Source organism: Rutilus rutilus, assembly GCF_951802725.1.
Source record: "Rutilus rutilus genome assembly, chromosome: 15".
Taxonomy (NCBI): domain Eukaryota; kingdom Metazoa; phylum Chordata; class Actinopteri; order Cypriniformes; family Leuciscidae; genus Rutilus; species Rutilus rutilus.
The window spans coordinates 35,279,890-35,293,779 of record NC_140220.1 but is presented as its reverse complement, the minus strand read 5'-3'; the positions used below and the strand labels follow the sequence as shown (position 1 = coordinate 35,293,779).

The window sequence follows — 13,890 nt, the reverse complement described above, 5'->3', positions numbered from 1 at the left end:
GATGCACTGCATCCTCAATTTTCAATTTTACTTCAAAAGTGATGTGTGCGCACGTGTGTGTGTGTGTGTGTGTGTGTGTGTGTGTGTGTGTGTGTGTGCGCGTGTGCTTGCCTGTACGGGAAGTCGCAGTGACAGAAACAGTGACATTCCAGTCTAAGTTTCAAGGGAGTAAAGCTTGTTTATGCCATTAAGAAAAGGAAAATCTGTCAAATATATTTCGTTTTAAAGAAATGTTCATTTAAAAGCAGCGCTCATGCATCAGTGTATTATGTGACCATTAAAGATGCGCGCATCAACCGTCGCCGAGTCCGCTGTTGAAGGTGACGATCATCCATTTATAATCATGCGTAACAACACAGAATAATTGTAATTTGACCATCGGGTGCGGACACTTAAATCAGAGAGAGTTATTGGGCCGGGTGGATGATTTGTTTTTGGCTGCGGATTCGGGTGACGCTGGAGCTCATCCGCACATCTCTAAAGCAGTCAGACTCTGCCAGGCATTAACAGCTCGGGTGAAAACGGCTAACGTGGTTTATCAAGTTAGTGGTATTACCTCCTGCATATTCTATTTGTGCGTGACATGAGCGCACACAGCGCGTGTCTTCTGCAGGCCGTGCTTACCAGGTTGTTCATAAAAGCCGAAATGTGCCCAGACGTAGGCTTTTAAAGTAGTTGGAGCATTTTTAATTTTCTCGCACTCGCGTCTCACGGTCTCACCTCCCTCTGCCATTGTAAGCTACCGCGACAAAGCACGTACATGACAAATGACGTCAGAAAAGCGTCAGTACATTATAATCGGTTATGGTCTATTACTGAACCGATACCGAATCGTCCTCGTCTGCATCGCGATGCATCGTAGAAACGATTAATTTCGACACCCCTAAAAGACGGTATTCTCTTCAAACGTTAGTCTGGCTGGGACATTCACCATACAGACAGCTCTCGAGTGGCAGACAATTGACAACAAATTGCAATATATTCTGTATTGTGCCTGTATTGTGCCCGTTTGTGGCTGATAAATGATCGATATTTATCAGAAAATAAATCCACAATATTGATGATAAACTTTTGAGACGTATTCGATACAATATCTAGACGTTCAGGTGCATGTCCCTGAAAAGTCTGCATGTTCTGCGTGTCTCAGTGTGGTCTACTACACCAAAAAACACACGTTTCATACATATCAGGACATGAACACACTCTTTATCTGCAGAGCTACTTCACCAGCATTTCACCTTTCAGTTGATTGTCAGATACACACAGAAACTCAAAGGTTACTACAATTCAGTTTAATTAAAAATTAATTATTATTGTTGTACAGTAAATTGTACTTCTCAAAGTAAAAATAATAATTGCTTGTAAATGTCACAATTATATTCAAATAAACACCACATAACACATTGGGCTCTATTTTAACGATCTGAAACGCAAGTATCAAGCGCGAAACACAAGTAACTTTGTGGGTGGATCTCTGTTGCTATTATACCGGCGGGATAAATGACTCTTGCGCCTGGCGCAAATCTAAAATGTGTTGGTCTGAAGTAGCTTCATTATTCATAGGTGTGGTTTGGACGTAACGTGAAATAAACCAATCAGAGCGTCATCTCACATTCCCTTTAAGAGCAGGCGCGCTTGTTCCATGGCGGATTGCTATTATAACGGCGGATTTGCCAGGAGCGGTTCACAGCCGAGGAGACCGACGTTCTCGTCAGGGCCGTAAAACACAGAGAAGTGACATTGGGGATGGAGAAACACACCCAGATTAGCTTCGGTTAAACAGGCTTATAATAATTTGGGTAAATGTGTAAGCTAGATTTATGCCTATTTTCACATCTTCATGGACACCACAATGATTTCCCTCGTGTGGTAATATTTTTCCTTGTAATAATGTATGGATTTCTAAAAATAAGAACTGCTGCGTCTGTGTGTAGATGAGATAAGCAAAGTGCATTCGTGTTGTGCACACGCTACATTGATTATGGCCAAGCATGCGCCCTTAAAATAGCATCTGAATAACATGCGCAACGCGCCACTGACTTTAGACTAGGTTTCTCCTGGTCAGTGGCGGAATTGTTTTCTAAACCTGCAAAATAGCACCAGAGAACCGAAACACGCTTCCTCTTTGCGCTGAACCGCCCCCGGGAGTGCAAGTTCATTCCCTAATTTACCGGCGTGCGTCTGTGGAGGGAAAAGTCCGCTGTGCGCGGGTTCAAAATAGGAATGATACATGCGTCGGTGTACAAAGTCAATTGCGCTGGGTGCAAGATAGGGCCCATTGAATTAAATGTTCAATTTTGAAGTAGAAAGACTGAAATTGGATTACCTTTTTTATTTACCACTTTGAAAAGTCACTTTGAAAAGTTTGCAGTATTCATGTTCTCTTGTGCAGCTTATTTGGCAAAATAAATGCAATTACATTTTAAAAGACTGATTGCATTGTTGAAGCTTTATGAATTAATTTCTTTAGACCCCATTTTCATCTGCAGAGGCACTTCACCCGCATTTCACCATTTCATTTGAGAAAAACTCTCAGATACGCACAGAAACTCAAAGGTCTTCACTACAACTCAGTTTAATTTAAAAAGAAATGACAGAAATATATTACTGTGCAGTAAATTGTTCTTCTCAAAGTAATAATAATAATTGCTTGTAAATTTCAAATCAATTCAAATAAACGCCACATAACACATTGAATTAAATGTTCAATTTTAAAGTAGCAAGACCGAGTACTTTACCAATAATCTTTGTCATTTACAACTTTGAAGAGGTTTTGCAGTGAACATGTTTTGTTGTGCAACTTCTTATTCTGCTGAATAAATGCAATTACATTTTAAAAGACTGATTGCATTGTTGAAGTTTTCTGAATTCATTTCTTTAGACCCCATTTTTTATGATACATTTGTATTAAATTATAAAGCACAGAATGCAGAAAAATAGATGAATGTCAGATTTAAAAGGAAGCTTATTCTGTGGAGTTTGCGTGTCAACAAATGAAGTTATGGTTATATTCATTCTCTTTTTTTAAATGTATTTATTGAACTTTAAAACAAAAACAAAACACTGTTACATGACATTTACTTATAACATTTAATAATGAAATTTAAGTAAATAAATACATAATAAACATAAAAAAGTGAAAAAGAAAAGAAAAAATACAAGGTTGAAATAAATACCAGAGTTCTCGACAGCACTTCAGTAAATACACCTCATACCAGTGCATTATCTTCCTTCAAGCAAATATGTGTCAATAAGTGCCCAATTATTGTCGAAAAAAACAATAATGCCTTTTTCCTGCTTTCTTACAAAGGCCTTACAGTTCAATATTAGGAACATCAGACAATTATCCGAGCGTTCCTGCTCATGTCTATGAGGGATAAGTGGATCATTTTCTGTGAAATTAACATGTGAAATTTCCTGCAAGAAGAGATTCTCACCCGATGATCGCAGTAGCCGCTCTGTGGCCACATTTCATTCTCTGTTCATTGTTCATCATGAATACGTCTGGTTCCTCTGTGCCCCGAACACTTGCTGGATGTGTGTGTGTGTGTGTGTCTCGGCTTTGTCTTGTTCGGGGTCTGATCTGAAGATGAAGTCTTTCGGGATGAAGTCATAATGACAGACTGTTGAGAAACTGAGAGACTGTCATTGTTGGAGTCCACAGCCGTATGATGTGCGGATAAGAAATGGAAAACAGAGGAAGAATCCCATCAGTAATCGGCATCTCTACTGCGGACTACACTCAGGATCAAAGAGCTTTTGTCCTGGAGGTCATCCGTTCATACACTCACGACTCCCTCAGATATGAAGCCTCCATCATCCATGCCACTTCTTCCCTCCTCAGCAGAAATGTGCAGGACACGTTACATTTACTCGGCTGAAATCTAGGTCATAAATATAGCAGCTTCTGAATAATAATCCTCTGTGGTCAGTGTGATATGAATACATGATGAAGATATGAAATGCTCACTGTTTTGAAAGCTTGAGAGGCGCAAATGCAGACAGCTCTACGTTTAAAGGATAATTCTGGTATTTAGCACTTTGAGTCTCTTTTCTGGTTTGTTCTGGATGAACTAGAGTGGTGGACACAGAGATGTTGACGATGGGTCCTGTCTCGACTTTTTGACTGGTTTAGAATGCCTTTGACCGCTTCAGAGTGGCTGGCTACGGGCATACACACGAACATGTCCTTAAAACAACCCTTAACGTTCGTATTCAAAACGGTTCACCTCACCGAGTGGTTAGTGGTGTTCGTTGATGATTAAAACAAATACACTGCTCAAAAAAATTAAGGGAACACTTAAACAACACAATGTAACTCCAAGTCAATCACACTTCTGTGAAATCAAACTGTCCACTTAGGAAGCAACACTGATTGACAATCAATTTCACATGCTGTTGTGCGAATGGAATAGACGACCGGTGGAAATTATAGGCAATTAGCAAGACACCCCCAATAAAGGACTGGTTCTGCAGGTGGTGACCACAGACCACTTCTCAGTTCCTATGCTTTCTGGCTGATGTTTTGGTCACTTTTGAATGCTGGCGGTGCTTTCACTCTAGTGGTAGCATAAGACGGAGTCTACAACCCACACAAGTGGCTCAGGTAGTGCAGCTCATCCAGGATGGCACATCAATGCGAGCTGTGGCAAGAAGGTTTGCTGTGTCTGTCAGCATAGTGTCCAGAGCATGGAGGCGCTACCAGGAGACAGGCCAGTACATCAGGAGACGTGGAGGAGGCCGTAGGAGGGCAACAACCCAGCAGCAGGACCGCTACCTCCGCCTTTGTGCAAGGAGGAGCAGGAGGAACACTGCCAGAGCCCTGCAAAATGACCTCCAGTAGGCCACAAATGTGCATGTGTCTGCTCAAACGGTCAGAAACAGACTCCATGAGGGTGGTATGAGGGCCCGACGTCCACAGGTGGGGGTTGTGCTTACAGCCCAATACCGTGCAGGACGTTTGGCATTTGCCAGAGAACACCAAGATTGGCAAATTCGCCACTGGCGCCCTGTGCTCTTCACAGATGAAAGCAGGCAGCAGAACGTTGTCCATGGCATCTCCAGACTCTGTCACGTCTGTCACATGTGCTCAGTGTGAACCTGCTTTCATCTGTGCACATTTGTGGCCTACTGGAGGTCATTTTGCAGGGCTCTGGCAGTGTTCCTCCTGCTCCTCCTTGCACAAAGGCGGAGGTAGCGGTCCTGCTGCTGGGTTGTTGCCCTCCTACGGCCTCCTCCACGTCTCCTGATGTACTGGCCTGTCTCCTGGTAGCGCCTCCATGCTCTGGACACTATGCTGACAGACACAGCAAACCTTCTTGCCACAGCTCGCATTGATGTGCCATCCTGGATGAGCTGCACTACCTGAGCCACTTGTGTGGGTTGTAGACTCCGTCTTATGCTACCACTAGAGTGAAAGCACCGCCAGCATTCAAAAGTGACCAAAACATCAGCCAGAAAGCATAGGAACTGAGAAGTGGTCTGTGGTCACCACCTGCAGAACCAGTCCTTTATTGGGGGTGTCTTGCTAATTGCCTATAATTTCCACCGGTCGTCTATTCCATTCGCACAACAGCATGTGAAATTGATTGTCAATCAGTGTTGCTTCCTAAGTGGACAGTTTGATTTCACAGAAGTGTGATTGACTTGGAGTTACATTGTGTTGTTTAAGTGTTCCCTTAATTTTTTTGAGCAGTGTATATCGGCGCAATGTATGATTTCAATCCGTATTATTTGCTATAGTGGAACTATTTTTTCAGATATCTCACAACCGCGTATAAACTTCCGCTCGATAGTTGAGTCTGAAGCGCAGTAATATCAACCAGCAATGAGTCCTCCAACAGAAATCAATGGGATTTTACTAAATGCCAAATAAAACACGACAGAAACTGTATTTCGCTACGCTACTTGTGTTTAATCATCAACGAACACCACTAACCACTCGGTGAGTTGCACAGTTTTGAATACGAACGTTAAGGGTTGTTTTAAGGACATGTTCGTGTTCGTGCCCGTAGACAGCCACTCTGAAGCGCTCAAAGGCGATTCTAAACCAGTCAAAAAGTCGAGACAGGACCCATCGTCAACATTTGTGTGTCCACCACTCTAGTTCATCTAGAACAAACCAGAAAAGAGACTCAAAGAGCTAAATACCGGAATTATCCTTTAATTGTACGTTCAGTTGCAGATACTAAACGACCTACATTTGGTTGCAAATTATTTGTGCATTAGTGAATTGATTTATGGTATTTCTCATACATTTATACGATTATCTGACAAGCGCAAGTGCTTTCCTTTGTGTGCTTTTGACATTTTTCCACCATTGTATATGTGGCAATAAAGCCCTGCCAGCACAAACAATGCTTTTTCCATAAAAATACAATTTATTGCGGCAAAACCCCATCTGTGCGCTCGACACAAATATCCTGTCACTAATTGAGTTATAATTATTGCATATTTATGTGCATCCTGTCACCATGAACTGACCTATCAATCATCCTGTCAAGGTTAAAAATCTTTCCTGTCAACATCCTGACACTTTTCTCTCTCTCTCTCTGTCCTTCATCCATTATTCCTCTTTAATTTCATTGATTTTCAGCCACTAGACAATGCTCTTCCTACCTCTGTTCTGACATTCTCTTGAGAGAAAAGGCATTTTTACTCTCAACCATTAAACTTATGTGGCATTTAAACACAATTAAAAACTGATGACGCACTGTCAAAAAGGAGACCGAGGAGATAAAGCTTAATTCTTTCACAGGAGATACCTGGAAGTACACTTTTATTCATTTTGATTTAATGATTTAAAGATGCCCTCTATAAGGTCGGGACGGATGGAGGGTTCAAACAAATCAAACCAAATGTGTAACATCAAATAATGATATATGTGTTTTATAATAACACATATTCTAATTTACTGGCCTTTAAAACAGTTACATAAGGGAGTTTTTTTTTTTTTTGGTTACACTTTATTTTGAGGTGTTATTGTTACAGTGTAATTATATATTTAAGTACTGAGTAATATTATTTTACAACATGTACTTAGGGTAGGATTAGGGTTTGGTTGGTATATTATATATATTGTTTGTATCAGGGGTGAGGCCAAAAATATTTAAGGAGACGGGCCTTCATAAAACAGGGTGGGCAAAGCGTAGAGGATGAAAACTGCACACCAAATTACCAAGAACAAATATAACGCACAGTTTCAAGTTCAAAGTTTCCAAACAGCAACAACCTATAAATAAATTACACTGTAAAAAATTTCCACTTATTTCAACTTAAAAACGTAAGTTCGGTTGCTGCTTTAAATGAGGTATAATCAAATTGGCTGTAAAAGTCATTTCAGTGTCAATTATATTAAAACTGAGTTCAAAAGTCAAGTTGAATCTTGTATAACTTGTAAAATGTAAATGACTTAAATTATTTTAATGAGTTAAAGTAATGTAAAACCATATAACTTGATCATATCGTTTTTTACAATGCGTGACAGACACAATAAAATGGCTCTTCCTGTTTTATTTTTAAGTATGTCAGTATGAACAATATATTAATTAATGTTTACATTTTTTAAGTATAAACAGTGAGAAAAATGTGTGTACTTACCTTTACATGTTCTCCTGCAATCTTAGTCTGAGCCGGCGGGACTTGCGGTTGAAAACAGTGATGATCTCATCATAATCAAGTGTCTCTGTCAGGAATCACCGGGATTCATTGCTAGACTGGGTTTCTTAGCAGTACATCCAATTTAGGCTTTTTAAAATATCAGCTGATTGATATTTGCTTCGCCATCTACAAATTCAACTCCACAAACGCGCAAATAGAAAAAACAGAAACTGACGAATCATATTTAACAATTCATATAAGACAAATGTATGATATGCACGTATAGGGAGAGGGAAAACTAGGAAATTGCCCGCAATTGACCAAGGAATCTTGCATTTAATCATTCTTTTAACTAAATCAATAAAGTTATAGTGTGATAATAAGACATTTCACAATTATAGCTGCAATTCTAGTTTGTACTCCTGCTAGTAGTTCTAGTAGTTCAAACAAGGAAAGAACGAAATAACAAATGAACGAACAACGAAACAATATAACAAACAATAACGAAACAAAAATTAAATGAAATGACAAAAGAAACTAAATAACAAAAGAAAGAACAAACAAAAGAATAAAAGAAAGAATTAAATAACAAAAGAACAAAAATGAAAGAACACGAAAAATAACACAAATGAAAACAATAAGCAATGAAACAATAAGAAAAAAGATAAAACGAAGAGAACAAAACAAAATAAAAAAATAATAACAATAATAATGAAAAGGAAGAAAATAATGAACGAGACCAAAATGAACAAAAGAGAAATGAAACAATTACAAAAAAGGAATAATTGTAATTATTTTAGTAAATGATAGTGGTATTATTTACTGAATCCACCACTAAACCTCACCTTAACTTTGGCCGGGCACATATGAAATGGGACTGTAAAATAAAGTGCTACCCAAATCATACAGAAAGATCAAATGAAGAAAGAATAAAGAAAGAAAAATAGAAATAAATAAGAAACAAAAAGGAAGAGAAGAAAGAAAGAGGAGCGAAAACACGAACACCCTGTTCCTCAGTGTCTCAGACTCGTCCCACACGTTTGCAGCGCTCAAGGCCAAGCTTTCATCTCACACGCCACTCGGAAACAGTTTAGCGGGAGTTAATGATCTCATTAAGGGCTGATGTCCTCATTAAACAGGGTGGGATGTGGAAACTGGCCTCTTACCTGAGCAGACTGTGAAGACTGCGTGTAGAGGAGCTTTGAGGACGCATGACTGCAGACTCACTGACTGACCAGAATCTCAATACGCCTTCCAAGCCTCTTTCAACAGCAGAGCGGACGTGTCTCAGAGAGATTAAAGGAGAAAGTAAGGCCGCTAATGTGGAGTGGAGGGTCGAGCTCCATCTCTGTGTGCTGTGCTGAAATAACACAGTCCCTGTGGATTATGGGTAAGGTCGTAGAGAAACACAGATTATCGGTAATGAAAGGAGTCGAGGGGTTTTTCTATTGAACAGTGTGTGATGTCAGGGTGAGTCGTGAAGCCGAGATGGACGACACAGATCCGCTTAAACTCAGACAGGCTCAAGGTCTTGAAACATTTATGAGAAAGGAATTCGTTTACGGCAGCCGCTCTATAGACAGGGTCACGCTAATGAAAACAGCAAATCCCAGAGCTCTGCCGCCGTCTCACACTGTTGTTTCTGTCGTTTCTCTACACTTCCCCTTTATAATGCATTGTTTACTTATGATATTGGACGCCATTTCTCAAGGATGTTCTGCAAAGTCAACATGAAATCAAATTGGGCTCTTGTTTACTTTATTATAGTGTTTCTGTTGATGCGTCAGTGCAGATTAAACAATGCCCGGCTTTTTATCAGATCCCAAATTGATTCCCAATGGATTAAACAGTTTTTTTTAGGAACCTTTAAAGCAGGGGTGTCAAACCGGTTCCACGGAGGGCCTAGTGTATGCAGGTTTTTGGTCTTTCCCTTCAATTAGTGCCCAATTAAGACCTAGACTACCAGGTGAGGGGAGATCTTAGCCAATTAGTGACCTACTCAATCAGTTTGGTTCAAGGTAAAAGAGAAAACCTGCATACACTAGGCCCTCCGTGGAACCGGTTTGACACCCCTGCTTTAAAGGCTTCATTCACCCAAAATGCTGTCGTCCTATAAGTCGTACTCGTCCTCATGTCAGTGCAAACCCATAAGACTTTCGTTCATCTTCTCAACAAAAATTATCATTCTTTTGATGAAACCGAAGAGATTCTTGTCCCTGCATTGAAAGTTCACTCACCCAAAACTTTGACACTTCAGGACGTTGTTTGACAGGTCATAAAGGGATGGTAAATGATCGCTTTATATAATGAACAGATTTGATTTAGGCTTTTATTCACGTGTAAACATTGATAAACACATACATAAAGCACTCAAGGATGGTAAACAGAAGCTCAACCGTACTTGCTTGACGCATGAGAACAAACCTTCACATCAGACAATCTCATTACAGCTTCCTGTTTGATGTGCTCTATGGGAATTGATCAATGTTCATTATATAAAGTGATTGTCTCTCTTCAGAAGAATTGGTAAGACTTCAGTAGACTTAAACCGCTTGATTCAAATGGATATTACTTTTACAATCTCTTTATGAACTTTTTGAAGTGCCAATTTTGTTGGATTGGACATTCAATGGAGGGAAAGCAAATCTGTGTTTCGAAGATGAACGAAGATCTAATGGTTTTGGAAAGACATGATGGTGAGTAAATGATAACAGAATGGTCATTTTGGGGTGGTTGAGTATGATTTGACTTTTCTAACTTTAGTTAGTGTGTAATGTTGCTGTTTGAGCATAAACAACATCTGCAAAGTTACGACACTCAAAGTTCAAAGTAAAGGGAGATATTTGCTTTTAAAGAAACCATTTTTTAAGGACTACAACAAACGGCTGGTAGAGACTACATGACACTCCTCCAGGGTTAGTGACATCACTAACCCTAAAATTTACATAAACCCCGCCCCCGGAACACGATTTATAGATTATCAAGACAGAATATGCTAATCAATGATGAAGATAACTACACATACGCTACATAAATTCATCAACTAACCATTCAGAAATATTGTCTTGAGTCTGACTCCGGTTTTGAACATAAACATTGACATTTTCAGTGCACGTCTGTGTGAGTGCAAGCTCTTGAAGCTCCGCCCCCCTGTGCCGGTAGCAGCAGCTCATTTGCATTTAAAAGGACAGACACAAAAACTGTGTGTTTTTGCTCACCCTCAAAAAGCGACAACTTTAACATGCTATATAAAAATATCTGTGGGGTATTTTGAGCTAAAACTTCACGTACACACTCTGGGGACATCACAGACTTATTTTACATCATGTGAAAAGGGCATTATACCACCCCTTTAAGCCTCTGAATTTACATATTGTCCTGCCATTGGTCGTTCAGACAGAGAGCCACACCCTTCCTCTAACAAAACAATATAATGTTATGATAGTGCCACGGTTTTTTATTTGTTTTTATGATGAATTTACTGCTTGCATGCAAACATACATTTTTGGATGTTAAAAGACTCTGACTCTCCCAGTTCATATGTTGATTTCCTCTAAACGACTCAACATGTGTTAAAGCAGTCTGACATGTCAACTCCTGGCTCAGTGGTGTGAGTTTGGGACTCTGCTACATTTTTTCCCCGCAAACAAAGGCAGATGGAGAGAGTGTTTGAGAAATCTGTTTTGGAAACGTTACTTTTTTTTTTACTGTTTATTTTCAGCGATGTCTTGTCCTCTGTCCAAGAGATTGTCTCTGCCCGCAGGCTACATGTTCTTTATGCCAAAAACACATTATATATTCTCATTGTCCTCTTTGTCTGCAGCTCCTGGAGGGCAGTTTCACCTCGCAGGTCAGCCATGAAGTTGATGGTCTTATCTTCCAGCCTATAGGGGTGAGTCTGACACCAAAACACACACACTGGATGTAACTTTACCTGCAGTGAGAGAGAGAGTAAATAAGAGGGTTAACATGAACATGTTGTCCATCAACTATGCTGTATTATACAGTGTGTATGGGCATGAATGCCATCAAGCTGCAAACTAAACTGATTTTTAAACTCAATCAAATCTTGAGAAAATTCTCAGCCAAAGACAGGCTTTTTGCTTTGCTTGAAGAAAAACATGAATTATGAATGTTGCACAAATATCATGTGTAACTGTTACACCAGGACTTAGTTCCTCTATATCATATTTGATACACGAGTTTCTAAAGCCTCAATTATCAACATGATCAAATTAAAGCAATTAAAAGGCCTTTTAGTGTAACTGTAAATCATCCACCTTCAGCGTGTGGTTCACCTGTCTTTAGAAATGTATATTTAAATAGTTTATATTGTTATTTCAACATGAACACTTACTGGACTGAAGCGACTTTGGTTTACTTGATTATCCGTGCACAATTTTGTTTTAGATGTATCAAATATGATCCTTTAACGTAAGGTTTATTTGTTCATCTCTCAATCATTGTATTGCATTGTATTAAATGTTTTAAAACTACAGAGCTTTGTTCATAAAACTAGGCATTTAAATATCTTACTAAGACATGTTATTGGCAGATATAGAGTGACAGCTGATATTTACATGCCTTTTATGCAAATAGTCTGCTGTTATCTGCTATTAAGTAGTCTGTACTGTTGTAGATTTACATTAGTATTTGTCCATATAAATATCAGCAACTGCATCAAATTTCATATTTTTGCTCTTACTCTTCCTCGAGTATGTGTTACATATTCTTACTATTACTATCATACTATGTGAGCCATACAAGCCTGATCTATTAATTATCAACAAAAAACACTGTCCTATTAAAAAAATGATCTATTTCAAACTATTATTTATTATATTATGCTTTTTGAGAAAACAAAGATATTGCAGGTGCACATTTACATTTATTTAACAAATACAATTGTAGCCTAAATTTCTTCTAGAATGACTTTTGTCATAATAATAAAGGCTTGTGTGCATTCTAGCATTTCCTAAGTTATAACATTTAAATGTGGAGGGGGGAGTCACAGAATATTGAGACTGAGATATTTACTGACAAGAAACATGATGCTCAATCAAATAATAAATGATAATAACCCCATACTCCTGTTGTTCATCTTTCTATAAATGGGCTGTGCAGACATTTAAAAAACAAATCAATTCCTATAGCCAAACCCCCGAACATTTGAACTCTCAGACGAAAGCCCAGGATGCCCACATTAGAATTCACCAGGCATGTGACTTTAAAAACAGATAATCTATGGTCGCAGACAAATTCATAAAAACAAAAGCAGGACTCAGGGGGATAAAGGCAGGAGAGATTCACCGCAGGTGTGCCGGATTCAAAGCAGAAGCTCGACATCAATGTGCCTTTGACAGATTAGAAACACAACAGAAGAGAGAGGCGCTTTCAGCTGCAGAAATCACACAAATACTCATCAAAAAAAGAAAAATAATCCAATATTGTTCAGTCTTTTTGCAAATGCAAGGTAAAGGTCATACACATACACTCCACATTCCTGTGTGACAACCGATCAATCACATCAATGATTTAAAAATGGGCTTCAGAAGCCCTGTATTCATATAGTGTCATGTGTTTTCTCTGCTGACGTCTCTCATAGCTGCTCTTGTCGTCTTAATGCTGGGGAAAGTGCACATTAGCCAGGTGTGGTGTAATATTTCCAATCTTGTATTCAGCGAGCCTCACATGCAGTGCTATCCTCATTTCCACACGTCCTCCAGCTCCTCGTATTGAGAGAGAGAATCACGTGACCCTGAATCCAGCATAATGTACAACAATGAAATCAGCCCTGAGACAGTCAGTCCACATGACCTTTTCCAGAGAGCAGGAGAGGAAACACGAGGCTTTGTACTGGTACACACCTGACAAACGTGCTTTGTGGGATATCTTTTTTTAAATTCATTGTTGTGATTAACTGTGATTTTAATTCAATAAATACTGTCCTGAGGTCAGCCTGAGTATTTCCAGTGAAAGTGAAAGGATGGAAACTGGAGGAATCTCATAAACACTCACAGCGCGCATTACACAAATAAAAAGTATATTTTATATATAATAATTAATATATAGCTTTAATCACAGGAATAATTTTGAAAATATAAATATAAAACAGTATTTTTGAATTGTAATATGTCACAGTATTACAGTTTTCTTTTTATCAAATAAATAATAATAATTTTAAAACATCTTACCGACCCCCAAAACTTTTGAATGGTAGTCTATATTTTGCAAGAAAATTAAAAAGCCAAAATAAATATTTCTTAAATGCCCTTCTAAAGACATTTAAAA

At 38.9% G+C, this 13,890-nt stretch overlaps 1 protein-coding gene across 1 annotated transcript in view; it reads left to right on the top strand.

Annotated features, from left to right (window-relative positions):
• The window catches only part of rngtt (RNA guanylyltransferase and 5'-phosphatase), a 122,099-nt gene that overhangs the window by 58,418 nt on the left and 49,791 nt on the right, over positions 1 to 13,890 (top strand). The window contains exon 12 of the mRNA XM_084431417.1: positions 11,423 to 11,491. Coding sequence (XP_084287543.1) covers positions 11,423 to 11,491 — 69 coding nt within the window. The remainder of the gene's footprint in view (positions 1 to 11,422; positions 11,492 to 13,890) is intronic.